The 27,589-nt window shown below is 38.3% G+C and overlaps 1 protein-coding gene across 3 annotated transcripts in view; it reads left to right on the forward strand.

The window, feature by feature from the left end:
- Window positions 1–27,589, forward strand: part of UNC13B (unc-13 homolog B) — a 202,054-nt gene that overhangs the window by 82,561 nt on the left and 91,904 nt on the right. For all 3 annotated transcript variants that reach the window (XM_061132177.1, XM_061132175.1, XM_061132176.1), the window contains exon 8: window positions 15,897–16,131. In XM_061132177.1, coding sequence (XP_060988160.1) covers window positions 15,897–16,131 — 235 coding nt within the window. The remainder of the gene's footprint in view (window positions 1–15,896; window positions 16,132–27,589) is intronic.

Below are 27,589 nucleotides of genomic sequence, written 5' to 3' on the forward strand. Positions count from 1 at the left end.
TCTTATTTTAGTAGAGGGCAGTGCAGTGGGCCTAGGACTTCTGTCAGTAAGAGTGGGTGATGAGTTTTACATTGTACATGTGGTATTGGTGGAAGCAGTTGATACTGATGCTAATTATAGGTGGTTGGCAAACTAACAAAGAAAAGAGAGAGACTTAAAAAAAAAAAAAAAGAAAAGAGAGAGACTATAACAATATGGTTTGGCTGATAAAAATAATGTTAACTGCAGCCTTCTGACTCGCTTATTTATTTCTAAACTGCCATCTTCCAGAAAAAATTTGATGTGGCTGATTGCAGTCACTACATCAACTTATTATCATTTCTGTTCAATTGCTATGTTAGACAATTATGCAGGTTAAAAATGTCAGGTTAGTGTATCAAAGTTTTATTTGATTAAAACATTTAAGTGCCTAATCTGGGCATAAACTAGCTGTTATATATTAATTGCATAACTGTTATTCCCATAAAAGCATGGTCATCTTATGGCCTCTTATTATAGATTTTATTGGTAAAAGTGGTAAGAAGTGAATCTGATTGATGAGACATGATTGACAGAATTATGGTAGATACCAACAATTGATAGAATTGTTCATTACACTAACAGTTTTTGGGCACCTCTTCCTCATGCGAAGAATCATGCTAGGCACCAGAGGGTATAGAAATGAAAAGGCCTTGATCTTAGTGAACTCAAGTCCAGAGAGGAAGAAGCAGGTAACTAGTACCGTGTGATATGTAAATGATAGGGGAGTGTAGAGAAAGAAAACCTAATCCAAATTTGGGATGGTTAGGAATATCTTCCTAGAGGAAATATCTAAATTGAAAAAAAAAGTTTAAGATCAACCAAAGTCCATATGTCTCATTATGGTTCACTCTTTGGGTTGTATATTCGATGGGATTTTTCTTTTTTTTCTTCCAGTTTTATTAAGATGTAATTGACATACAGTACTGTGTAAGTTTAAGGTGTACAGTATAATGATTCGACTTACATACATCATGAAATGATTATCACAATAAGTTTGGTGAATATCATTTTGTATAAATACAAAATTAAAAAAGTTTTTTGTGAGGAGAACTCAGGACTTACTGTTAGCCACTTTCATATATGACATACAGTAGTGTTAATTATATTTTTCATGTTGTACATTACATCACTACATATGGTATGGGTTTTGACAAATATGTAATGACACATACACCCTAATGGTATCATACAGAATAATTTCACTGCCCGACCATTCTCCTGTGCTGTAGCTATCCATTCCCCAAACCCCACAAAACTCCAAAATAAACTGAGTTTTGAAAGATGAGTAGGAGTCAAGGAAAGGAGGAAAGAGTTTATGGTATTAGGATACCAAGATGAAAGTCCACTGGCCAGTGCAGGGGACACAGGTTCAATCCCTGGTGCAGGGAGATCCCACGGGCCGTGGTGCAGCTGAGCCCCTGTCCCACGGCTGCTGAGCCCACAGTCCGCAACCAGAGAAGCCCTCACACTGCTCTGAAGACCCAGCTCAGCCAAAATAAACAAAGAAAACGTACTAACAGTTAAGAGAAAGCACCCCTTAAGTATACTGTATTCTGAATGGCTTGAAGGCAGGAGATAAAGAGTAAGGAAGGGGTCAGAGATGAGGCCAGAGAGGCAGAGTGCTTACGTCAGGAAGAGTTGAATGCCACAGCAAGCTGTTTATATTTTCATCTTGAAGACAGTGGGGAGCCTTTAAAGACTTAATGCAGGAGAATGAAACAATCAGATGGTGGTGGTGGTTGTGGTGTGAGCATTTTGCTTGATGGATTAAAAAAAAAACCTAATTGTGGAATATGAATAAAATAAGCTTTTGTTTTATGAGGTTATATATATATATATATATATATATGTTATATATATAAATAAATGTATTTTTGTGTTATATTCTACAATTACAATTTTTATATGTTATAATCTAATTGTAGAATATAACATATAAAACATACATTTATTTATATATATGCTGTGCTTAGTCACTCAGTTGTGTCAGACTCTTTGTGACCCCATGGACTGTAGCCCGCCAGGCTCCTCTGTCCATGGGGATTCTCCAGGCAAGAATACTGGAGTGGGTTGTCATACCTCCTCCAGGGGATCTTCCCAACCCAGGTCTCCCACATTGCAGGTGGATTCTTTACCAGCTGAGCCACCAGGGAAGCCCATTTACATATATAACATATGTATATAACCTCATAAAACAAAAAGTTTAGTATTTTGACTTTATGATCATAACTTCCTCAATTCTGTGAATGTGCACATGGATCTCCCCTCCCCTATTATATATTCTTTTATGGGCCTCTGTGTATTTATCTTTCCTTTATAACTTACTTAGAACTGTAATTATTTGCTTAATATTTATTTTTATCTCTAGGTCATAAATTTCATGAGTAGGGAAAATGCTTATCTGTGTATCCCCAGTACCTTTGCTCAATATATATTAGTTGAATTAATGTATTTCTATTAAGTGGCATTACTGAGTTAAGGAATATGCACATTTGAAATTTTGTTAGATATTGCCAGATTATATGCTAGAAAGATTGTACCTGTTTATAAACCCTGTTGTTTATATTCCTTTTCTCACATCCAGCCATACTGCCCTTTCACCCTCCCCTCTCCTGCCTGCCTGTATCCCTCAATCCTTTTTTTCTACGTTTTCCTACACATTCTAGGTTCTCTTCTAGGTGCTTAGGATATAGCAGGAAGCAAAATAGACAAAGATCCTGGGTGGCAGGAGATAGACAATAAACATACTCAATAAGGAAATAATATAGGATGCTAGAGAGTGGACCAATAAAAGAGTAGTTGGTGAAAAGCAATTGGGAATGCTAGAACTGAAATGGAATTATAATTTTAAATAAGGCGGTTAAGTATATAAGCCACAGTGAGATGACTTTTGAGTAAAGACTTGGAGGAAGTGAGAGAAGTGGCAGCTGGCTCCCTGGGAAAAGTGTGACCGGCAGCCGCTGGCGCAGGGCTGGCTGAGTGGCTGAAAACAGGTGGGGCGAGGTCTGCCGGGGTGCTGCTGATACTGCTTCTTCATCTGTGTGTTGGTTACTTGAGTGTGTTCACATGTTCGCTGAGCACTACACCTAGCATTTGTGTACTTTTGTGCGTTTTATTTCCCAGTAGTTTTCATATCACCCGTGAATGTGAATGGATGTTGAACGTTTCAGAATGCCTTAATTGGGACTCCCTGGTCGTCCAGCCCTTACCTTCCAATGCAGGGGCAGTGGGTTTGATCCCTAGTTGGGGAGCTAAAGCCTGATATAGCCCGGGGCCAAAAAACCAAAACACAAAACAGAAGCAATGTTGTAACAAATTCAGTAAAAACTTTAAAAATGGTCCACATCAAAAGAACCTTTAAAAAAAAAACTTCAACAAACCAAAAATACCTTAGTAGTTGTTGTCTAGTCAGTAGGTCAACATCTGACTCTTGTTGACCCCATGAACTGTAGCCTGCCAAACTCCTCTGTCATTTCCCAGGCAAGAATACTGGAATGGGTTACCATTTCCTTCTACAGGGAATCTTTCTGACCCAGAAAATGAACTTATATCTCCTTGTCTCCTGCATTGCAGGAGGATTCTTTACCATTGAGCCACCTGAGAAGCCCTTAATAATATCTATCCAGTTATTCAGGGGTATTTTCCTTTGACTTACAAACAGCGATGAATGTACTAATCAATTTCCATTAATCATTTTGCCTTCCTTTAACATTCTCTACTTAATTATGGTAAAAAAAAAAACATTCTTTTTATTTAAAAAAAGTATTCTTTTAATATAATGCTGTGTTTGATTTGCTTATATTTTATTTTGGATTTTTATATCTATATTCACAAGGAAGTTTGGTCAATAGTTTCTGTTATTCCCCTATGTTTGGTTCAAAGTATTCAATACTTTTCTTAATTATAAGTTCTTTACTGTTTTTCCTTGAAAAGAGAAGCTCTATGGTATTCATCTAGTCTGCTGTCTCGAGAGAGGGATTTCTCATGTTTGACTTCATTGTTCTTTGTGAGCTACCTAGTAATTACTACAGTTTAGTAATTGATAGGTGAGTCCTGTCATTGCTGTTCTAGACAGATGGCTGTTCACTTGAAGTCTAGGGCTCAAATCTCTTGTCATTTCATTGTCATGGAAAAATTGCCCAGCACTGGACTATTCATTGGTGATGTAATAGTTGTCCGGAGGTGTTTTGTTGGATAATTATAGACCTTATTTTCTTTAATGTATTTCTGATTTCTTACACTTTCCACTAGAAACAGGATGAAATAGGCAGAAGAAGAAGCTTGTGAGTATGTTGTTGCAGCATAGTCAATAGGAATAAGTGCAGAAGCTTTGCCTTCTGGAAAGAGGATTCACTTTTAATTATTAAAATTAATGGGACCAGTTATTTGGTCCTGGACTTGGTAGAATTTTTTCAGTTACCTGTATCATCACAGTGAACTGGTCTTCAAGCCCAAGGGAGAGCTTATCTGGCTGCTTCCCCCGCCCTTCAGCACAGGAGCGCTGCTGGAGTGCTCAGTCTGGAGACTGGTGTTTTTCATATAGGAGATTCTGTAGCTGCATTTTTCAAATTGTAATTCAAGAATCACTTGGGATTAGAGTCCAAGTTGCTTATTGAAAAGGCAGATGCAACAACCAATGCAGGTTCCCATGCCACTCCAAGCATGTTAAATTAGAATTTATGAGAGTATGGTCTAGGAATCTGCATTTTAAACAAGCGTCTCAAGTAATTCTTAAAATTTAAAGACACTGCTTTCTAAGATTAAGAAGAACTTGCTTCTATTCACTTATTATCTCCTTCAGTACAGGATTTCTGTGCTGAGCATTGGGAGGAATATAAAGGGAATATAAGGTTGGATCTTGCTCTCAAGAACTTAAACCTAGGCTAGAGATGGGATTCATTGGACTAAGGCAAGCAGTAAAATACATCACATTCTAAAGTGAGTGTTTAAAAAAAATCAACTTTGTTGGGATATAATGTACATGCAAAAGAGTCACCTATTTGAAGTATAGAGTTTGATTGCTTTTGACAGATGTATATACCAGTGAAACTACCACCACAATCAAAATACAGAACATTTCCATTATCTCTAAACATTTCCTTATGCTCTTTGCAGTTTATCCTTCTCCCCACCCCTGGCTCCAGGCAACCACTGATAGGCTTTTTTATCACTATAGATTAAATTTGATTTCCTAGAGTTTTATGTGAAATGGAAACATATAACATGTAGTCCTTTGTGTCTAGCTTCCTTCACTCGGTGGAAGAATTTGAGATTGTTCCATTTTGTCCAGTGTATCAGTAATTTGTTTCTTTTTATTGAGTAGTCTTCTGTTACATGAGTATACACATTTTATCCATTCAATTGTTGATAGACATTTGGATTGTTTCCAGTTATTATAATTAATATGAACATCCGCATGATCATGTGTTTTCATTTCTCTTGTTAAATACCTAGGAGTGGAACGGCTGGATCATATGGGTTGGTGTATGTTTAACTTAAGAGATAAACAGATGGTTTTTATTTTGATTGTTAACAGAGACACTGTACTAAAGTCATTGAGCATTGTTTAAGGAGAGTTGTTTAACAAAGACACTATACTGAAGTCATTGAACATTGTTCAAAGAGAGTTGTTTAAGTGGAACTTAAGGATGGGTTCCAACTATATACGGGAGGATAGGGAATATTTACTGAATATTAGCCATTTGTCTAGCTCATGGTAGTTAAATGCTACATATGTGATTTTCAATATTTCTGCAAATCTGAGAAGTAGTATTACTCTTCACTCTTTATGAATGACAAATAGAAGTATAGAGAAGTTAACCAGCCTAAGGTTACACAGCTAGTAAGCTATGGCTTTGAACCTAGGTTTATTTGATTCCAAAGCTCAAACCATTTCCATTATACCAACAAGGAGTAGAAGTGAAGGATATTCCAGCTTCAGAAGTCAGGCGATGGGTCAGGGAAATTGGACTCATTCCTTTTTCTATCTCCTGAGTACAGCAAGCATAGGAACTGTGACAGTCTGTTTGCCAGTAACAAAAGCTTTATTTTGGGGGACTGGTGAGCAATGGGGTTTCATGTTTATTTGATACCAGAGCAAGGAAGGTAAATATACTTATTTATAAAGACTTGTATATTGTTGAAAGGATAATGAAGTGATTAGAAGCTAGATTTAGGAAAATTAGTCTAGTCCCAGTCTGCTGAGTAGATTGAATGGAACAGAGATTAGAAGGTCTTGCTGCTGTGCTGTGCTTAGTCGCTCAGTCCTGTCTGACTCTTGGTGACCCCATGGACTGTAGCCCGCCAGTCTCCTCTGTCCATGGGGATTGTCTGGGCAAGAATACTGGAGTGGGTTGTCATGCCCTTCCCCAAGGGATCTTCTCAACCCAGAGATTGAACCCAGGTCTCCTGCATCGCAGGCAGATTCTTTACCATCTGAGACACCAGGAAAGCCCTTAGAAGGTCTTCAGTTCAGTTCAGTCGCTCAGTCATGTCTGACTCTTTGCAACCCCACGAACCGTAGCAGCTACACCAGGCCCCCTGTCCATCACCAACTCCCACAGTTTACCCAAACTCATGTCCATTGAGTCGGTGATGCCATCTAACCATCTCATCCTCTGTCGTCCCCTTCTCCTCTTGTCTTCAATCTTTCCCAACATCAGGGTCTTTTCAAATGAGTCAGCTCTTCGCATCAGGTGGCCAAAATATTGGAATTTCAGCTTCAACCTCAGTCCTTCCAGTGAACACCCAGGACTGATTTCCTTTAGGATGGACTGGTTGGATCTCCTTGCAGTCCAAGGGACTCTCAAGAGTCTTCTCCAACACCACAGTTGAAAAGCATCAATTCTTCTGTGCTCAGCTTTCTTTATAGTCCAACTCTCACATCCATACATGACTACTGGAAAAACCATAGCCTTGACTAGACGGACCATAGTCCAATCAAAATCTGTAATAATTCAAGCAAGAGATAACAAGTTCTTCGATAAGAAGAGTGAAACCTATCAGGAAGGGACAGTTGGAAGGAGACTTCAATGAACTTAATTACTAAGCTTGTTGACAGATTGGACATGGGAGATAAAAGTAGAAAGGAATTTTAGGAATAGTTTTGAAGTGTTGGCTTTGAAGTGTCTAGAGTTCTGTGGTGTTGAACTTGATGTATACTTGGTATGCTAATATGTCTGAAGAGAGCTCATAACATTTTAAATAAACTGTCACTGACAGTGGAGGCTCTAGTTTTCTAGTCTGCCTTATTCTTATAACATCAGGTGACACTGAGCTAGAGGGTAATTGGTTATTCATTTGTCAAGTATGTGAACTTAGACATTCGAAGCTCTGGGGAGGTGGGAAACGTTAGCCTGTTCATTAAAATTGTCAGTTTGATACTCATTTGATGTGTGAATGCCCAACATGAGAATGTTACTGGTTTTCTAATAAGCTCTTAAGCATACTTGAAGGTTTTTCTGTAACACTTCTGGCCAGTGTCTTTTCTCTGCTTGCTTCTTCTCTAATGTCCTGTGATAAGTGGTAGCCTCAACCTTGCTCATACTGCACATTTTACTGCATGAATTGTGGAATCTCTTGATGTCTCTTTATTCCACTTTATTCCACTTGTGCTTCCATTTGCTTCTGAACAATCTATACTCTAGCTTTCACTCATTAAAATTTCTGTCATTAAAATTACAGTGAATTTTTTGTTTCTAAATTCAGTAGCACATTCTCAGTTTTATTTTGATTACTCTGTAGCACGGCTACTTGTTAACCACTCACTCCTTTCTTGAAAACTTGTTTTCCTGACTTCAGGGACCTCATCGTCGTGGTTTTCTTCCTTTCCAGCTTCTTTGCAGGCTCCTTTGTCGACTCTTCCTTTTTAAAAAATTCAGATTTATTAATGTATAATTCACATATAATAAAATTCTCCCTTTTAGTGTACAATCTTATGAGTTTTTGCAAACACATACAGTTATGTAACCATAACCACAGTCAAGTTATAGAGCAGTTCTGTCAACCCTAAAAATTCCCTTAAACCCCTTTACATTCAGCCTCCCCCATTCTTGGCCCATGACAACCACTAATCTGTTTTCTGTCTCTATACTTTTGCCTTTTCCAGAAAGTCATTTAGGTGGAGTTATATAGTGTGTAGCTTTGGGTCTGGCTTGTTTCACTTATTGTAGTGCATTTGGAATTCATTTATGTGCATCATCAGTTTATTCCTTTTTATTCCTGAGTAGTATTTTAATGTATGGATGTACTGTGGTTTATTTATTCATCAGTTGAAGGACACTTGTTTCTAGTTTTTATAGAATATGAATTAAGCAGCTGTAAACATTTGTATATAGGATTTTGTATGAACGTGTTTTTATTTTTCTTGGGTAGATATATAGGAGGAGTATTGCTGGATTGCATGGTGTGTGTTTAACTTCATAAGAAATGCTCAGATTATTTTCCAGGGTGACCTACCACTTGGCATTCTTGCTAGCCACGTGTGAGAGTTCTAGTTGCTCCACAGCCTCACCAACACTGTGTTCTCAGTTCTTTTTTTTTTATGTTTTTTTAAAAATGTGTCTATTCCATAGATTCCCCCTTCCCCTATATACAGGTTTTTTCTTGTCCTGTCCTCTCTACCTCATTCTTTTATTTACTTATATTTTAATTTTATCTATTCAGTTACAAATATCTGTGGAGCTTCTGCTTTGTGCCAGACACTGTTTAGGCACTCTAGATATAGCAAGGGACAAAGAAGAAAAGTTCCTGTAACTCATGGGATCTGAAAACATCCAAGTCTTTTGTTCCATATCTGTTTTCTCGCATATCCAGCTATCTACCGTTCATACTCATTTGAGATGTCTCATAGATACTACAGAGCCAATATATGTATCTAACACTGAATTCATCATCTTTCAACCTTCCTCTCTTTTGTATTTCTTTTAATGAATGATGTCATATCCACCCAATAACTCAAGATAACAACCTGGGCAATATTATTTAGGCTTTATTTTCCCCACTTTCCACATTAAGTTACCTATTAAACCCTATTGACTTTACCTCCAGCATATCTTATAAATGTATCTACTTCTCTCCACTCCCTCTGCTATTTCCCTAGTTCAAGCCTTCGTCGGGTCAGTGCAATAGCCTCCTTACCAGCCTCCCTGTCTACCTGCTGTATCAACCTGTGGCCACACTGTACCACCATTCTCTTTCTAAAATGAGAAATCTGATCCTGTCTCTCCCCTGCTCAAAAGCTGTGATAGCTCTCTATTACCCTCCAAATAATTTCAAACTCATAACATTACTAAATTTTTAAGCATCCACATATTAATACTTATGACTCATTTTGTTCAGGTTCTTTCATAACCCTGCAGAGTCTCATTCAGACATGCTAGAACTATCCTCAGTTTACTGAATGGGCCTTTGCATGTATAATTTTGGTTTGCTGGAACATTTCAGTCCTCCTTTTTTTGGTTCTTATCCCTAGTACAGCAGAGACATTGCTTTACCAACAAAGGTCCATATAGTCAAAGATACGGTTTTTCCAGTAGTCATGTATGGGTGTGAGAGTTGGACCATAAAGAAGGCTGAACACCGAAGAATTGATGCTTTTGAACTGTGATGTTGGAGAAGACTCTTGAGAGTCCCTTGGACTGCAAGATCAAATCAGTCAATCCTAAAGGAAATCAATCCTGAATATCTATTGGAAGGACTCATGAAGCTCCAATACTTTGGCCACCTGATGTGAAGAACTGACTCACTGGAAAAGACCCTGATGCTGGGAAGGATTGAAGGCAGGAAGAGAAGGGGATGACAGAGAATGAGTTGGTTGGATGGCATCACTGACTCAGTGGACATGAGTTTGAGCAAGCTCTGGGAGATGGTGAAGGACAGGGAAGCCTGGCGTGCTGCAGTCCATGGGGTTTTGCAAAGTGTCGGACATTACTGAGAGACTGAACAACAATACCTAGGAAAATCTGATTCTCCACAGTAATATTTCTGTTGGGTAGTGTGGCGTTTTAGTGGTTTTGAGGGGTGGGAAGGAAACTTGGCTTAAACTAATGTTGTTTCTCTTACAATGGTATCAGGCTGAAGTGAGAACAGGGAACTAGGTAGTCAGAGAACATGACTGTTATTTTCACGATTTAGAGCGGACCCAGTAGATGGGATTGGGTCATTTGTTGGATTTAGTCATATAAGAAATATTTATTGAGCACCTACTATGTACTGCTGGTGGCCATTTAAGAATGAGGCTATGCAATGCAAGAGAGCCTTCTGTGAGCCCAGAGTTTCAGTGAGAAGCAGCCTGAAGCAATCTAGGTTGATAGGCATATTCGGAAGTTCCATATGATTATTTTTCAGTTTTCTTTCGAAAAGAAACACAGTACTTATCCTGTTGCAGTTGCTATGGCAACTACACTATAGCCTGGGAGAATTTTTACCCCCACTTCATGGTTAGAAAGTTAAATTATTAAAATCTTTTAAATCACACACTAAGCTGAGAAGAGACATAGGTGATAGGAAGAAGGTAGGTACGTAAGAAGAAAGTTGACCCTCAGTGTATACACAGCCTGTGTCCCATGCATAGTCTCGTTTCCTCAGGGTTGGGGTTAATTCGGGTAGTGAAGCCAGCCTATGTTGGCATCATTCAATGCTTCCAGAACTTTGAGTCCTGTGGCAAGCAGTTAAGGTCGCTGCCCCCTCAGAACTCTGGGGACTTTTAAACCTAGACGTCATCAGTCCCGTGGTGGGCATTTCAACTGTTGGAGTGTGCTGATCTTCCTGTTGTCGATTAACATTTGTTAGGAACCTGTAAAGCAAGTGAAAACCTGGCAACATGACAAAACAACAAGAAATGTCAGTTGCTTACCATTTTCCAGGGACCTGTGCTGAGCACCCTACTTGTGTTTTCTCTTGTAATCCTTATAGAAACCAATGAGACTCATATTATTATCATTCTCATATTACAGATGAGGAATCATCTATAATAACTTTTTCAAGATACACTAGTACATGGAAGAGCCAGAAGAATTTAACTTTGATTTCGATGTCCATATTCTTAACTATGAAGCCAACTTGCTCCTTGTTTCTTGGGACTGAGCCCCATTTTTAGTGATTTCTTTGTCACATTAGTTGCATCAAATTCAGCTTGGGTGTGGGATAGGATTTACATTTAATTAATATTGAATTTTTTAATCTTGAAAAATGTGTAGGAAATGTTTTCAGTTTTCTTTGGTTGAAGCTGCTGTGTTTTAATGGACTCTATTAAAAATTTATAGGAAATTCAGAAAAAAGTGGCTATATCTGAGTGCCCTGCAAGCTACAGAGTTTTGTTACATATTAGAAGACTAGAGATTAATACCATCCTTTGGCTTTTTAATTTTCAATAGAAAGCAGAAAAATTAGATGTCATTGCTCCCAAATAAGGGAATTGCTGTCTTTCCCACAGTAACCAGGTCTGAGTTTCATGTGGATTTATTGTAGTAGGCTCAGGTTTGGTGAACATAGAGATAAGGAGGGTTTCTTAGAAGCAGGTCAAATTTTTCCATTTTGAATATGGAAGGATATATTAACTCCTCCATGATGATGTTCTGAGAGACACCTAGGGCAGAAGGAGATTTAAAAGAGTACATACAGAAGCAGTAGTTTTTTATTCACTAGGTAGTGAGTTATATAGAGCAACAGTACTTTGCAGATTTGTCTTATGCTCAATAGAAGGCAAATGCTGTCTATATGTTATGAAAAATAAATGGAGTACAAGTAGGGTAGACTCAAGTCAGGTAGGTATATACTAATTGGTGAGATGGGAAATGATCTTTGAATTTGTCCTAAAATTGTCTCTGTCACTTTTCTTCTTTGTTACCACTTGTGATTTTCTTAGGTCACTGGACCTATTTGGGCTGGGGAGACCAACAGAGTACGTAAGAATTTAAATACCTTATAATTTTCTTAATTTTACCCTTTAACATACTCCCTCTGACTGAGGCTGGATATTCATGCATATAAGCATATATAATGCCATTCCCTCCTCTTCCCTTTCTTGAAGCTCAGGAGAGCATTTGCTGCAGTGGAAAGTTATATCCTTTCAGGCTGATTTCCTGAAGACTTTGTGTCTGTGCATGTGCATGCATGTGTGTGTATGTGTGTGTGTGAATGTGAGAGACAGAGAGAGAGAGATAGAGAAATTTCAAAGTTTCAGTTATAATCCTGACAGGATCTCCTGATTTGTCTTCCCTAGAGACAAGTGCCATCAGCCCCTCCTTTGGCCTTTTAGCTAAGGGGCATGATGACTAGCAGGAGAAATTTCATTCTACGAGAGGTCATTGGTTTTGTGATGTGAACAAGAGGCTGGGGACGTGGTTTGACTTTCCTTGAAGCAGTCTAGCTAGGCTAGAGGCCACCTTTGTTCTTGAACTTAGAGAGTGGGCTCTCTCTTAGACAGTTCTTTCTGGCAAGAGTCACAGCCCTAGGCTGGCATTACTGGCTGTGTTACCTGGGCTGACGGGAGGTGGATGGGTTGGTTGAGTTTCAGTGATGAGGTATCCAGTAGTTGCTAAGAGGGGCCAAATTTTGTTCCGTCACTATAATTTCTCATGGAGTGTATGTAATTTCTATGATTTTGAATCCTGAGTATTTGTACTAGGAAACTATGCAAACACAGCCTAAGAGAGCTCGGATAATTAAGGTTTTTGAGTAGAAAGAAGTAAGCCATGAAAAAAAAGAAGTTTGAATTTTCATTCCTTCTCTGATAAAGTTTTGCCTGTATTCTGGATCTAAAGATGGGGGACTCAATCCAGGAGCACCACATATTGGAGAACCTCACTGTTGAATACATCATTCAGTTTTGTTTGAGTGCCTGCTGTCTGCCTGAGGCTCATCCCTGTCCCAGCCTGCCCTTCCAGGCTTATTTTTGTCATTTCCCTTTCATGTCCTTTTATGTACTTGCTAAATGAGCTATAAAATGTTTCATAAAAATATATACATAGCCTTTCAAAATATATATGACCTTATATATATATATATATATATATATATATATATATATATATATATCCTTTCCCATCATTGGACCTTTACTCATGCCATTTCTTTTCTCCAGATTCTAAAAGGCATTTCCCATCACCCACATCTTCACCTATTAAAAACCAGCCAGTCTTTCAGAGTCATAACTTCCTTAATGATTTCCCTGTTCATTTTAACAGGAAGTGATCCAACCTTCAACTCATATAGCATTTGGTTTATACTGTTCTCATGATAGATACTTCTTTGTATCTGTATCCATATTTTCTCTCTCCTATTAGACTGACTCTATACTCCAAGTCTTCTGTGTTGTTTAGCCTTGCAGCTGGTGGACACTCAATAAATATTTGAATGAGTAAAATTTCCCAGCCTTTTAATTTCAAAGGGCTTTTCAACTTTTGCCCTCAGACTAGCTCACAAGTCCTCCGTAAGCTGAATAAGCAAACCTGTTCTTAGTGTCTCTTTCTCAGGGAAACCAGAAGTTTTCTGTTCTCGGTGAAATGGTTCTGTGCAGAAGCAGGTAGAGCCAGTAAGAGGTCATTGCTGGGACACTGAAAGCATGATGCTTTCACCCAAGCCTTTTCCGTCATTTCCCTTCTCAGTTTCTAATCAGCTTTGGTGGTGCCAGGATGTTTCATTTCTAAGGAAACTGGGGATGGTGTAGGGGGAGAAAAGCTGGCTTTTGCCCTTGACCAACATTTTTTCTGCTCCTGTCCTTTGTCTCACCTCACTTCCTTGTATTTCCTTTCTCTACTCTCCTCCTATTTTTCATACCATACTCTTTTCTTCTGCTCCTGGCTTCTTCTTTATTTGCCCTTTATTCCTTTAGCACAGAAATGTGTCAACCTTTAGGAGTGTTTTGGAATACCCCTCCTGTTAGCTTAGCAAAATAAAGCCGATCATCATTAAGGAGTCATAGGTCAGATGCAGGGAGAAGGGTCTCTCCACGTAGTTTCTGGCTCGGGATACTGGGCTCCTAACTCTGGCTGAGCTACCCTTTCCTGGCCTCATAGTCAGCAGGATTGTCTGTCACTGCTGCTGCTTTGGAGACTCCCATCTTGAGTCTCTGGATGATATACTAATGGCACAATCTCCTCCAGGAGTTTAAGTAGACTTTTGACTTTGTCTCCTTGGTTGCCTCTGCCCCGTCATCTGTATGCATGAATAATCCAGCACTGACTTCTTCACACTTACTCCTTCTGTGAGTTCAGAAAGAATATGTCTGAATAGCATACTGGTTTTTGTCCCTTGATCCTTTCTAGTCCTCAGCACAACAGATGCATCAAGGTCTAAAACCAGTACCTCCAAAGTCTCTTTTCCCTAACGTGTAATCAGAGTGCTTTGTAAACAGAGTGTTTTGTCTCCCCATGTTTGACTGGTATTGTTCCTGACCATTTGAAGATTAGCCTTTCTCATACTGATTTTTTTCCCCCTGAAGTTCTGATCATTTCCCCGTTCCTTTCTTTTGTTCATGTGTTACCTTAAACTTAAGTGGGCAAAGCTCGTAAGATCTTCTTACCCCTGCTCCCAGCTGTAACCCCAAGCAGTGTCTGGAACCCACATATTCACGTTCCCTGTCTTTTAGCGGGCTTATATACCAAGTTGTCTGATGTGGAAGCCAAGGGGCCATTTCCCTGCTACCTTCCATTTGTCCCCAACTTTTATCATTTCTGTTTTTTCTTCCTCTAGTTCATTAACTCTCTTCTGTTTCCATTGGTGGATTTATGTTCTTATCTCCTCCATGAGCTATTGTAAAAGCCTCATTTTGTGGTCATTAGGAGGCTTCCGCTACCCACATTGCTACCAAGATTTTTTAAAATTACTAAGATGAGTCCATCATCTGCTTAAAGTATCTACATTTTCCTTATTGTGAGCCAAATAGAAACTTGGCAAGAAAGAACATATGGGACCTTATTAATTATACACATATGGGTATCGTGTCAGAAATGGCTTCTGTGGAAAATAAACTACAAAACACTGTTCGGTTGAAGTCCTTTTCCAAGCACTGTGTTTCATATTTTTATTTTTGCTTGGAGCAAGATTTGTGACTCTGGCCATTTTAGTTAACACCAAGAAAAAAATGGCAACCAGTCAGGTGCTAACTGGAAAAGCAGAAATAAGTCTATGAAATTGTAGTCACTGCTATTAGATAAATTGGCTGCTTTGTCAGTAAGACCCCATTGGTGGTGAATGTGTTTTCCTCTTCTTCTGAGGAAGTGGGATGAAGGCTTGGGATGGGAATTCTGAGCCCAGGGTATGGGTGCTCAATAGAAATTATTAGAAAAACCCAGTGTTGCAGCAAGACAGTAAGACTGCTGCTGTTCTCCGCTGCATACAGAACTTGACTTGACTTTGACCTTCTTGATTTCCTCTACCAGTTTCCAATGGTGGACCTATTTATTTGACTCAACAATGTATTTTTAAAGTCTGAAAACATCATGCTAACTTTAAACAAAAATTTCACTTTTCTAAGAGATGAAAAAACTGTTTCTTCCCCTTTTGCTCCATTTTGATAATAGTAGAGCACCAGAATCTATTTAAGACATTTAAAAGCAGTTTTTCATTAGGGTTACAATAGCTTAGAGAAACAGAATTCCAGAAAATTCTGCATTGGGAAAATGCCACTTGGAACTCCTCTGAGAATCAGCACTAAAATTAAACCAACTGTCTTATCTTGTTAGAGAAGGAGAGAGACTTTTGGGTACTGAGACAGTTTTTTGCATGACTTTAAGGTCACTACACTCATGGGCAGCTCAGCTCGCGCTTGTTCTCAAGGCTTGGGCTTTTGGCTCCCTATGTTGGAAGCAGAAAAGAATTCTAGAGAGCTGAATAAAGCTGGGGTGCTTTGATTGACTGTGCTTATTCCACAGCTTTCGAAGATCCTGACAGTGCGGTGGATGACCGAGATAGTGACTACCGCAGTGAGACCAGCAACAGCATCCCGCCTCCTTACCACACAGCCGCCCAACCCAACGCGTCTCTGCACCAGTTCCCAGTGCCCGTGCGATTGCCACGGCAGCTGCTGCCGCAGGGCAGCTCCCGGGACTCTTGCAGTGACTCTGTGCAAAGTTACGACCTCGATTATCCAGAGCGGCAGGCCCTCAGGTAGGTGTTGGGAACAAAACACTTTCTCCTCCTAGTATGCAGGTCCCAGGATGCAACTGACGTCAAGGATTTGGGTACCTGAGGTGATAGAGGAAATGTAGCAGTATGGGGGACCAACCTACAGCCATTTTATGTAGAGTCTCAGTCTTTTTTTTCCCTCTTCTTTATAAAGTTCACGTTTATGTATGGGATGGTGGCTTAGTCATTAAGTTGTGTCCGACTCTTGTGACCCCATGGATTGTAGCCCACCAGGCTCCTCTGTCCATGGGATTTCCCAGGCAAGAATACTGGAGTGGGTTGCTGTTTCCTTCTGTAGGGAATCTTCTGGACCCAGGGACTGAACCCAGGTCTCCCACATTGCAGGCAGGTTCTTTACTGATTGAGGTGCCAGGGAAGCCCACATTTATGCATATCCATCAGTAAGAGTTTTTCTTTATTATCAGCAGGTGAGGGCAGACACATTTGGGGTGGATGGCTGAAAAAAACCTGCTCACCTCTCTGCCCAGCCCAGTGACTTTCATATACCTTTCATTGAGATTAAAAAAAAAATCACAGATGTTAAATGCTTGGGTAATTCATCCTACCTAAATATTTCCCTGGGAATGTCAGAAGAAACCAATATAATCTCACTATAGCAGACTCAGTACTTTTGCTGGAACTTAAAAAAAAAGCTTTTTATTAATTTCTTAAATGCATAAAGCATTTAATGTAAAAGTATGTTAAGGTACAATATAATACACAGCAAAGAGTTACCCACCCACACCTGTCTGTCTTCCTCCATTGCCTGCTCTTCTGCCTCCTAGTTCCCTACCACCCTTGTTTCTCACGCACACTTCCACAGGCCATTGTCATATACTTAAAAGCATAAAAGCAAATACATATGTATATGCTCCCTACTCTTGCCCAAACTTAAAAAAAAGTCATACTTTAAATTTAGAGAAATAATATATACTTCTCATATATTCACATTGCCTAGATTCATTAATTGTATTAGCATTCTGTCATGTTTACTTTGTCTCATTCTCTCTAATATATATTCATATACACATACATTTTTTTTGTTTTTTGGCCACGCCTTACAACTTGTGGGATCTTAACTCCCCAACCGGGGATTGAACCCATGTGCTTGGTAGTGAAAGCATGGAGTGCTAACCGCTGGACTGCCAGGGAAGCACCACACATATGTTTTCTTTTTTTCCTAAACCATTTGAAAGTAAGTTGCAGATAACAAGTTACTTTACCAGGAGGTACTTCAGCGTATAATTCCCAAGAAAAAAGACTTTCTTTTACATTACCATAATATTATGATCACACTCAAAGAAATTTAAAGATACAATATTATTTAACATCTAGACCATATTTAAATTTTTTCAGTTGTCCCAATAATGTTCTTATATATATATACATATATATATATATATATGCTGCTAAGTCGCTTCAGTCGTGTCCGATTCTGTGCGATCCCATAGATGGCAGCCCATCAGGCTCCTCTGTCCCTGGCATTCTCCAGCCGAGAATACTGGAGTGGGTTGCCATTTCCTTCTCTAATGCATAAAAGTGAAAAGTGAAAGTGAAGTCGCTCAGTCATGTCTGACCCTTTGCAACCCTATAGATTGTAGCCTACCAGGCTCCTCTGTCCATGGGATTTCCCAGGCAAGAGTATTGGAATGGGTTGCCATTTCCTTCTCCTATATATATATATATATATATATATATATATAATTTGTCTTTTTCTTTTTGATGCAGGATCCAATTAAAGAGTATGGTGCCTTACATGTGATTTCCCTGTTTCTGTAGTCTCCTATAATCTCACAAAATTCCCTTTTTTATTTTTAATCTTTTGAGACACTAACATTTTTTGAAGAGTCTAAACCAGTTTTGAGAATGCCTCTTAATTTAGTTTGGTCTGATTGTTTTTTCAAGTTTATAATCAGGTTAAGTATGTTTGACAAAAACATTACATAGATGTTTCCTTCACAGTGCATCAGCAGTCACATTTTACTTTGTCTCATTATAGTTGACATTTAATTTGATCTCTGGGTTAATCTAGTACATATACCATATTTCTCTAATGTAAAGTTACCTTTCTTCTTTGTAATTTCGGATCTCTGGGATAATATATATATTCTGTTTCTTCAACAGCCATTTATCTATTGATTTTAGCATCCATTGATAATTGTTTCCTGAATCAATATTTCACTGGTTGGAGGTTAGTTTTTTGAAAAACCACTCCAATTTAGCTCATACTTTTGGTTGCTAAAATTGACTATATTATGGGATGATCTGAGAGTTTTCCCCACCATATCAAACTGGTGAGTAAATATTCTGAACCTCAGATGGTCATATACCTGCTAGACAACATCCTAATTCTGTTTACTGTCATCTCTGAGAGTATTTTCAGTAAAATTTTATCATGTAGAATTCTTACTGTTCACAATTTAATTCTAAAAAGAAGTGTGGCAGGAATCCTGCTGAAGTTGGTCCCTACTTCTTGCTGGTTTATTAATTGCTTATTTTATTCATTTGGTTTTAGTTATTTATATTTTCTTTAAAAAAAAAACATAATGGCAAAAAAAAAAAATTGTTTTGGCTCTTTCCCCTATGTATTTACAAGTGCTGAGTGTGCAGGCCAGCAATAATAATGGCACATCAACTTGCATTATGACTGCAGTTATCCAGAAGAACATGTAGTTTGCCTGGTCATCACCCTGTTATCACTGCTGTAGTAACACTTGGAAGAGCATTAGTGCAGTACTTTAAGTTGTAAATTTTTTTCCTAAAATTTTTCTTTAATTGATCACATATTAATTTGTTTAGTTTTCTATATCAGTATATGAAATGAGGTTAAAGAGTAAATATTTTAGCATCTCTAGCAGAGGAGACATTAACATGATTTTTAAGTAAACTTGTATTACAGACATTTTTAACTTAAATTTTTGACTTGATTTTTCTTTAAAAATTTTTTGAAGAAATTGTATCACTAGTTTGGTTTTTAAACTTCTAATACTGAAAATACTAAGTTCTTGGAAAAAGTCCAAAGACCTTAAGTTAGAGCTTTTAAGGAAGAATTTAAAATCCTTGATTGAACCAACAATTTGTAGTACCTTCCAGTAAATTAGAAATGTAAAAATAAATAGTTTCTATTACCACAGCCATGGCTATTGACTGATTTATGTTGGAATGATAAAGGCTTCTTCTAGGATGGAGTTAGTTAGTTTGATTTTTTTGAGAATATCTGAGAGTAATGAAACTGCATATTTTATGTATAAATATGTATGTATGTATAAATTGGTTTCCCTCACTCAACCAAATAATGGGAATAACTAGAATAATGGGAAATGTATGTATATTGTATAAAAATGCATAATTGGAGGTTTGACAATGGTGTTGGATTTTGTGAGCTATTATAGAGCCAGCATATCTCTATTGTTGAGGGGTGTTAAAAGAATATCCGTCTCACTCTTGATGGCTCTTTAGTGGCTAAGTGACACTTTGATGTTGTTTCTGTTTCCTAAATAAATGCTATCAGATGTTAGATCTATAAAAGAACACATTGAGCTGACAAACTCCTAGTCTGCAGGCCTTCTCTACACCCCCACCTAGGTACACAGGAAATAGACAGTCTTTAGCTTAAGTGAAAGAAAGGTCAGCAGTCTTCTGTAGTCACTGACTGAAGTTGACTGTGTAGCTTCTGATTCTGTATTCAGTATAGCGAAATATGTTCATTTCACTGTGATCTTCAATGCATATAGCCTTTAGGTTTCACAAATGACAAATTATGATACTTTAAATAATTTTCTCTTTTTGGTACTTTAACAAGGTTTGACTTATGATAGTCAAAAGATTTTTATTATATTTTCTACATATTTTTCTTTAAAAGTAGTATGTTTGACCATATTCTTGGCTATACTGCCTAAAATACAACCTTCAGCAAATTAACAGCTTGGTGGCTTCTCAGACCCAAATTCATCAGCAAGTTTAGATTTCTTCTTCTTTTTTTTTTTCAGTTTTACTTATTTATTTTCTTTGCAAAAATATTGTATTGGTTTTGCTGTACACTGACATGAATCTGCCATGGGTGTACATGTGTTCCCCATCCTGAACCCCCTCCCACCTCCCCCAGCAAATTTAGATTTCTTGATATCCCTTGATATATGTTCATGGGATATGTAATGGTTCTAAACTTTGGCATTGTAAATACATTCTAAATATTGATGGAACATATTCTTATTATTTGCTTCTTTCTTTCTTAGAAAACAATAGGATCCTAAGTGGTTAATGGTAGCGAGTGAAGTATTTTAAAGTTGTGATAGGTAGTCTTTCTCTGATGTGGAAAAAACTTTTTGACCATGTTGTTATAATGCTGAATTAAGAACGTGTGGATTTCCTTATATCTCTTCAGTCTGAATTGTTTTTATCAGATAGATAATTTTACTAATTTTAGTTTTCTCATTCAATATGCACTAAATCTTACAATTTTTTTTCTTTTCCCTGTTTCTCCTTTTTTTTCTTGCCTCACTATTCCTCCGTTTTTCTCTTTACATCAGACAAGGCTTTCAGGCTCAAAATGACAAAATTAGAATTATTTCATCTTTCTCTGATGTTGACTATGAAGAGCAAGAATGTGTATATGAGGAGGTAGAGGGGGAGATGTCTCAAGAGTTTCTACAAGACAGTAACATAAACTTAAAGGAAGCAGAGGTAAAAGAAGTAAGAACTCTTTTGAAAACTGATAAATATTACAACCAACAAATACAACCAAAGTACAAGAATTCAAAAAAGGCACCATCTCAAAGCCAAGAGACAGAATTCTCTGCTGCCTTTAATTATGACCTTAAGTTTGAAACGCCTGCTTTCTCCAGATATCCTCAGAAATATGATACAATAGATAGGAGAAGGAAAAAGACACCCTTGTATAGTCATTTTGAAGACAGTGAAAGAAGACAGTATGATGATAAATCAGGAACTAAGACTAACTTCAAAAGTACATATCCGAACACTAGAAATTGTGACTTTTGCCACATTGAAAAGAAGGAACAAAACTACACAGTTTTGCATCCCTACAAAAATGGATTTGTGGTTAAGAGTGGCAAGTGGACCACTAACTTAGAAAATCATGATTTTGGTCTTCCTGGTTGTTTTAAGAACTATGAAAAGTCATCTGACTTAAACCAGCATATTACTAATTTCACTCCATTAGATATTCTTGAAGATTCTACCAGCAGTACTTCCGATGAACTTTTGGGTTCTCCTTTTTCTGACAAGCAGGAAGGTTTACTGTCACCAACATGTCATCCATCCAATGTCCATCATATTGGAGGTTTTCCAGAAGAATATTATAGAGCAAATCCTGCATTCCCATCCCAAAGGATGAATTGTGATGCAGACACACTTGGAGATCTGTCAGGTTGCTCCCCAGAAAAGATGACTCCTTCCTGTGTTGAGGAACCCAAGGAGGACTATGTTGATACAATGGATGAGCTTCAGTGTTTGGTAGAAACAGTGTCAGAATATTTAGCAGAAAAGGAAGAGGAGATTAATAAATTTGGTTCCCTTTCAGAAACTAAAAAAACACTTAAACATAATAGTACTATTAACAATGCAGAAAAGAAAATGCCTGAGGATCAAACACCATCTTCAAACCTTGTCAAGAACGACAAGGACAAGGCCATCTCTTTCCCTGAGCTGAATGGAGTGAAATGTGCTGTTGGTTCTTTATTTAGTTCACTCTCAGAAAAGGTGGGTTCAGGCACAAAGCATCTAACAACGTCTGTGGAAAAGCTGGTTCATTTAGTTCCAGAGAAAACAGAAACTCTTAACCAAACAGGGGCGAGTAATTCGCCGTCTAGACCCAGAGCCTGGTCAGTATCAGAGAAGGATCCTTCCGTACAATCTCTGTCTCTGATATCTTCTCAAACAGTTGACAATAAGGACTTTTGCAAAGTGGACAAAACTTCTGAAAATGAGCACAAGGACAGTACAACTGGAAATTTAAACTCTCAGGATCCACCGGAAACTATTGGAAGGGACTCGGCTCCACAGAGTCAGAGTTCGGTTATAAAGTCTGTTTTCAGCATGCTAAATCCATTAAAGATTTTTTCGGAAAAGGATGAAACCAAAAACGATGATGACCAGAGCAAGCCAACAAGAAAGGAAAACTTTGTTGCATGTGAGTTGGGGCCAAATCAAAGGGAAGATACCCTTGGCAATGACAGTAGCATTGTCACTTTAAATACGAGTGATGGAGAAACTCCCCACCACCAAATGCCCCTAAGTGAGGATTTGTTGTCTTCTAACTCAGCCTTTGAACCTTCTAACTCAGCTCTTTCTGCAAGTAAGAAAGATGATGTTGCGAATCTTTTGGAAAGAGAACCCTGTACAGATCTGTCTGTGTTACCAGAGCAACCAAAAATAAGTGTCCAGAATACTTCGGAACATCCTTGTGTAGCTGGGAGTAGAACTGCAAATAAAGAGGCATCTTCAGAGCCATTAGAGGGGAACAAAATTACTGGTGATGATTTCCTGGAGCCACTCAGAAAATCTTTTAGCCAGTTTTTGCTCAGTTCCCCTGAGACCTGTTCAAAGGAGACTTTGTCAGACTCTATGAAAATTCACCAGTTGGAAGAAGATGGATGGGAAAGGGACCCTAAGAAAGATGGATGTTCCTTTTCCTTTAGTGGAAAATTACATATTCCATTCCTCAAAGTTCTTAGTCATTCTGAAAAGCAGCAGGATTTAAAAGAGAAAGGAAGCATGTTCCCATTGTTTAAATTTTCTTTCACTGACAGCCATAAAACTGTCATTGACCAGAGTTTTCATGGCTCAGGAGTAACCACTGATGAAGAGGTCCAAAGAAACTGCCATGCAAATGCCAAATTTAGTTCAATAAAATCTAATTCAGTTCCAGATATTCATAGTAATCTAAGGAAATTTGGTGATATAAAGACATCTAATGAGAGTGACCAAATAAATACTTCTGAAGATACCACACTTATTAAAATAAAGTGTGATTCGGCTCCAAATATTAATAGTAATCTTGGGAAATTTGGGAGTACAGAGGAATTAAACTCAAGTGACCACACAGCAGTAGAGAACTGTGAGAGAGATACCTTAAACATTCCTGGAGATGTGTCCAAAGAACATACACCTACAACTTCTTTAGAAGAAAGTAAGGCTCTTACACAAGTGACATCCTTAACAATACCAGACTCTTCATTAACATTTAGTTCTACCATTTCAAAACCCACCTCGGTTAATGAAATGAGTGATGACAAACTTGTAGACAAGGCTTCTGAGAAAAGACCCCAAGGAGGACTCTTTTCTAGCCTGTTTAACAGGTTTTCTTCTTTAGAAAACTTGTCTAACCAACAGGAATTAAATGTGAAAAAAGATGACTCTCCTCACAGGAGTAATACCCCAAGCTTATTCTCTGGAATATTTAACTTGATATCCGGTAGCAGTATGACTGATTCTAAACCAGATGAAGCAAAGTCCATGTCTTCAGGTGACCTAAAAGGTTTGAATGGAACTACATGTTTATCCTCGGATGAGATCCCTGTTATTTCATGTGTGACTTCTGAAAACCAGAGGAATCGTGAAAAACAGGAGACTTCTGGCTTTATAAAAAGATGCTTGGCTTTACCTGAAGAAGACATTCCATTATCTGATGCTGGGGTTGATGATCATTGCGCTCCTACGTGGAAAACCCAGCGAAGTGGGAAGAATCGCCCCTCTTCTGCGAGCGGTGTACTTCACTGCACTCCCACTGTACAGCAGGACCTATCAGAGAAATCTGTGCCCACGAGGCAGACACCACATCATGTTCTTGAGGCAAAACCACATGAAGATTGTAACAAGTCAACTTCACCTATACTAAATACTAATATTCTTAGTCATTCAAACCGCTATCACTCTTTTGAAGACGTGGACAGTCCTTTCTCTTATGACTGGGATTCTGATATAAAAGATTTCTCAAAAAATTCCAGAAAAATTCAGCCAGTGTATTATGTGTTGAATCAAAATACATTTCCATCAACTGATGTTTTCTTGTGGCCTGACTCAGAAAACTCAGCAATAAATTTTTGCCAAAAAGATCAAAATGCAAATGTCTCGGAGGGGAGAACAAATCCGAACAGTGTCATTTGGTGTGACTTACCATATGAATCATTCAACCAGTTAGCATTTAATGAAGATTACTTATTAAGAGGTGATATGTGGGCAGCTAACTCATTATATGGAAATTCTTGTTATTTTCCAATTAGTGAGACTAAGAATTCACTAGAAGAATTACCCATTGACTTAAGCTGTTCTTCAGGTTATGAGAAGAGTACGCACCCCATCGTTGATCTAGATTCGTCAAGAATGGATGAAAACTTTATTTTTTCAAGTGTTGGTTATGAATATCAGGAGTGGTTGTCATGTCTTGAAAATGGAATGTGGTGGCCATCAGAGGATGGAGATTATGGATATTTTATGTTCCATGATGGCCAATATATCTACTTTTTCCTTACTGATTCTACTGGGCAGTATGCATATTTATTTATACCTGATTTTTCTTATGAAGAGTATTTGAATTGTGACTTACAAAATGTGACAAATGATCTGTCAAGTATTATGTTGGATGATTGTACTGTTTCTGCTTACAGTTTTAAAGTACTTGACAAGGAAGATGAATTACTGTGGTATGTTGAAGAGGAACCAAATGATGACCCACTTGATTTATCTGTAGTTTTGCCAAGAAGTGAGGGCCCAGTGTATCTAAATTTAGGTACCTTTTCACAAGTACTTGAGTCAAATTATGACCAAAGGAATCAACCATTAGATTTTTCAGGCTATAATCCTCAAAAGTCTGAAAGAGATTTTCTAGCTTTTAAAGAAAGGCCGTGTGGTTCTGAAGACTCTGAATGTATGTTGGATCTCAGAAATCAGCCCCAAACTATTGGTAATCGTGTTTTAAATAAAAATGAAATTAGAAAGGGAGATAAACATCAGCCTCTCTCTAAGGATTCATCAGTTAACCTTTCTAGTTTCCATTCGATCCAGTCTTCTTCTGAAGAATCTTTTTCTTCAGAAGATAAGACTAACAAATTTCCTGAAAATAAGAATAACATCCCACAGCAAACAGAAGAGTTGTCATCATTGAACAAAGTGACTTCGTTATTTTCTGCTTTGGGTGCTTCAATTGGAAATACTTTGAATTTTGATAAGAGTGAAACCTTAAAGTCATCAGCCACACAGAAAAGAGATCAGCAATCAAACTTAGCAGAGGTAACAAATGACAGTCTTCAGTTATTAATCTCAAGTAAGCAACAAGAGAGTAACTCTCAAAATGAGGAAGAAAGTCTTCTCAAGAAGGATTCAGAGAGACAAATAGTATCCAGTGTTCAGCAACTAGAATTTTCTAAAAACATGAAGAAAGAATCCCCTTTAAATAAAAGCATGCATGTGAAAAAGCAAAGTTTGTTAAAACCTGTTTTTCAGGTAAGCCGAGCAACTCCTCAGGATAATTCAGATATAGAAGATGACAAGATGATTACAGCTGGCTCTGTTTCAGTTTCCCGTGTATCACAGTTTAGTAGGGATGAACACAAGAACTGTGAGCTTCCCCAGGACCAATCTTCCAAAGAGTCTGAGAGAACATTATTTAAAAGCGCACTGAAACTCTTTGGCCGGGAAGAAGATCCTTCAATAAGTGCAACGGCAAATGAGAAGCAGGCATCTGGATTTCTGAACCTGTTTAAAACCCAAGTAAATAAAGAAGGATCACCAAGTTTAGAAAAGAATAATGATAAAAATAGAAAGATATCATCTCAGGAAAAGAATGAATCTCCTGGTGTTTCAAATTTTTTTGGTACCCTGGGGGCTTTCTTTAAAAGCAGTGTGTCTCCTATACAAACAACTGAAAATGTGGCTGTTTCTTCAATGACTGATAAGGAAGAGGTCAAGTCTAGTCCTAATGCCACACATCTAGCTAGACAGGATGTTGGGAACTTTCCTGCTGCACCAGTTTCCTCTAGAGGGAAAGTTCGAGTTAGAGGTCTGAACAAGCAGACTACCATTGATGACAGTGAGCTAAAGGAACCAGCAATTAAGGAGATCAAGGATGATCATTTGAGTGAAGAAGAGGTACCCTCCAGAGCCCACCTGACCTACAAGTCACCAAATTCATCTTTCTCAACAGGTTGTTTCAAAGACTTGTCCAAAGATTCTTCAGTAGAAACCAGTGGTATGTCTATAGTGACAGAAGTCCCAAGAAGTGATAAAACATCTTTAGATATTCCAGGCAGAAGAAATTCAAATGAACAAGATCATTTTTCTGACAAAGACCACAGTTTTTCAACTGCCACATCTCCCTCCCAACCAGAATTGCCAACAAGAAAGAGTATATTTTCTTTCCTGACTGGATCGGAAAAATCTGAGAACAGAGCCTCTGCTGCTCTACCCAGAACCAAATCTCAAGCAGAAGGGCTATTCACACTTCCTTCCTTTTTCCCAACTGCTAACTCAGGCAGCAAGAAGGATGCCTCTCCTAAAAGCTCTTTCAGTTTCCTCAGCTTGTCCTTTTTGGATGAAAAGCAGCACAGTCCTGGGAAAAAAGAAAGCCTATCAACTACTGCTCCAGTGACTTCCCAGCCCTGTAAGAAGCCAAGTGTTTTTGTGGACATGAGTGGTGCAATAACTAAAGAAAGTTCTAATGGCAATGGAGATAGCATGGTCCAGGAGGTAGTTCATGAACAGCAAATGGCTCCTTGTGTTTCCATTAGCAACACCACTGAGGTTATCTCCCTTGCAGATAAGCTCAATGTAGAGGAGAATGATCCAGGAAAACCAGGTTCCAGTAATGGACCAGGGACATCCTCAGATTTCCAGATAAATCAATCACAAAAAGACATTGTTCCTCATTCACCAGGATTTCAGGTACAGACTGAAACACTGCTCCCTGGCCCAGAGACTCTTGAGATATCTACCCACGAAGAGGAAGCTTTTATACAAGTAGCATCCATGAATGACTCACTGGCCAGCTCTTTTTCACATGATAGCCATTTGGTTGAACAGCTCAACAATTTAGACACTTGTACTAACTCCCACCAGAATGAAAGATTTACTAGTGACCCGTTGAACTTACCATTAGAAAATGCCCCTGATGAGGTCTTAACAAAGATCGTGGAGCCAGCTTCTTCCTCTGTGGAGCCAGGAGGTACATGGCACCTCCAGAGTCAAGGTGCAGATAAAGAGGAAGACAAATCAGTGTTGGACTCTTCAGTAGAAATGCTTTCGGGGTTTGTGACCAAAGTGAAATCTTTCTCTGGGTCCTTAATTGAACCTCCCAAAACATTCTCCGGACTTTTCTCTTCTCCTAAACCTCCAAAGAAAAATTCTTTTTTCTCTCTTTCTTCTGGTACATCATCTCAGCCTCTCAAAGGTGAGTTATTTGGAATTTTTAAAAGTCCCAAACCAG

The sequence above is a fragment of the Dama dama genome, chromosome 29 (assembly GCF_033118175.1).
Source record: "Dama dama isolate Ldn47 chromosome 29, ASM3311817v1, whole genome shotgun sequence".
NCBI classification, from domain to species: domain Eukaryota; kingdom Metazoa; phylum Chordata; class Mammalia; order Artiodactyla; family Cervidae; genus Dama; species Dama dama.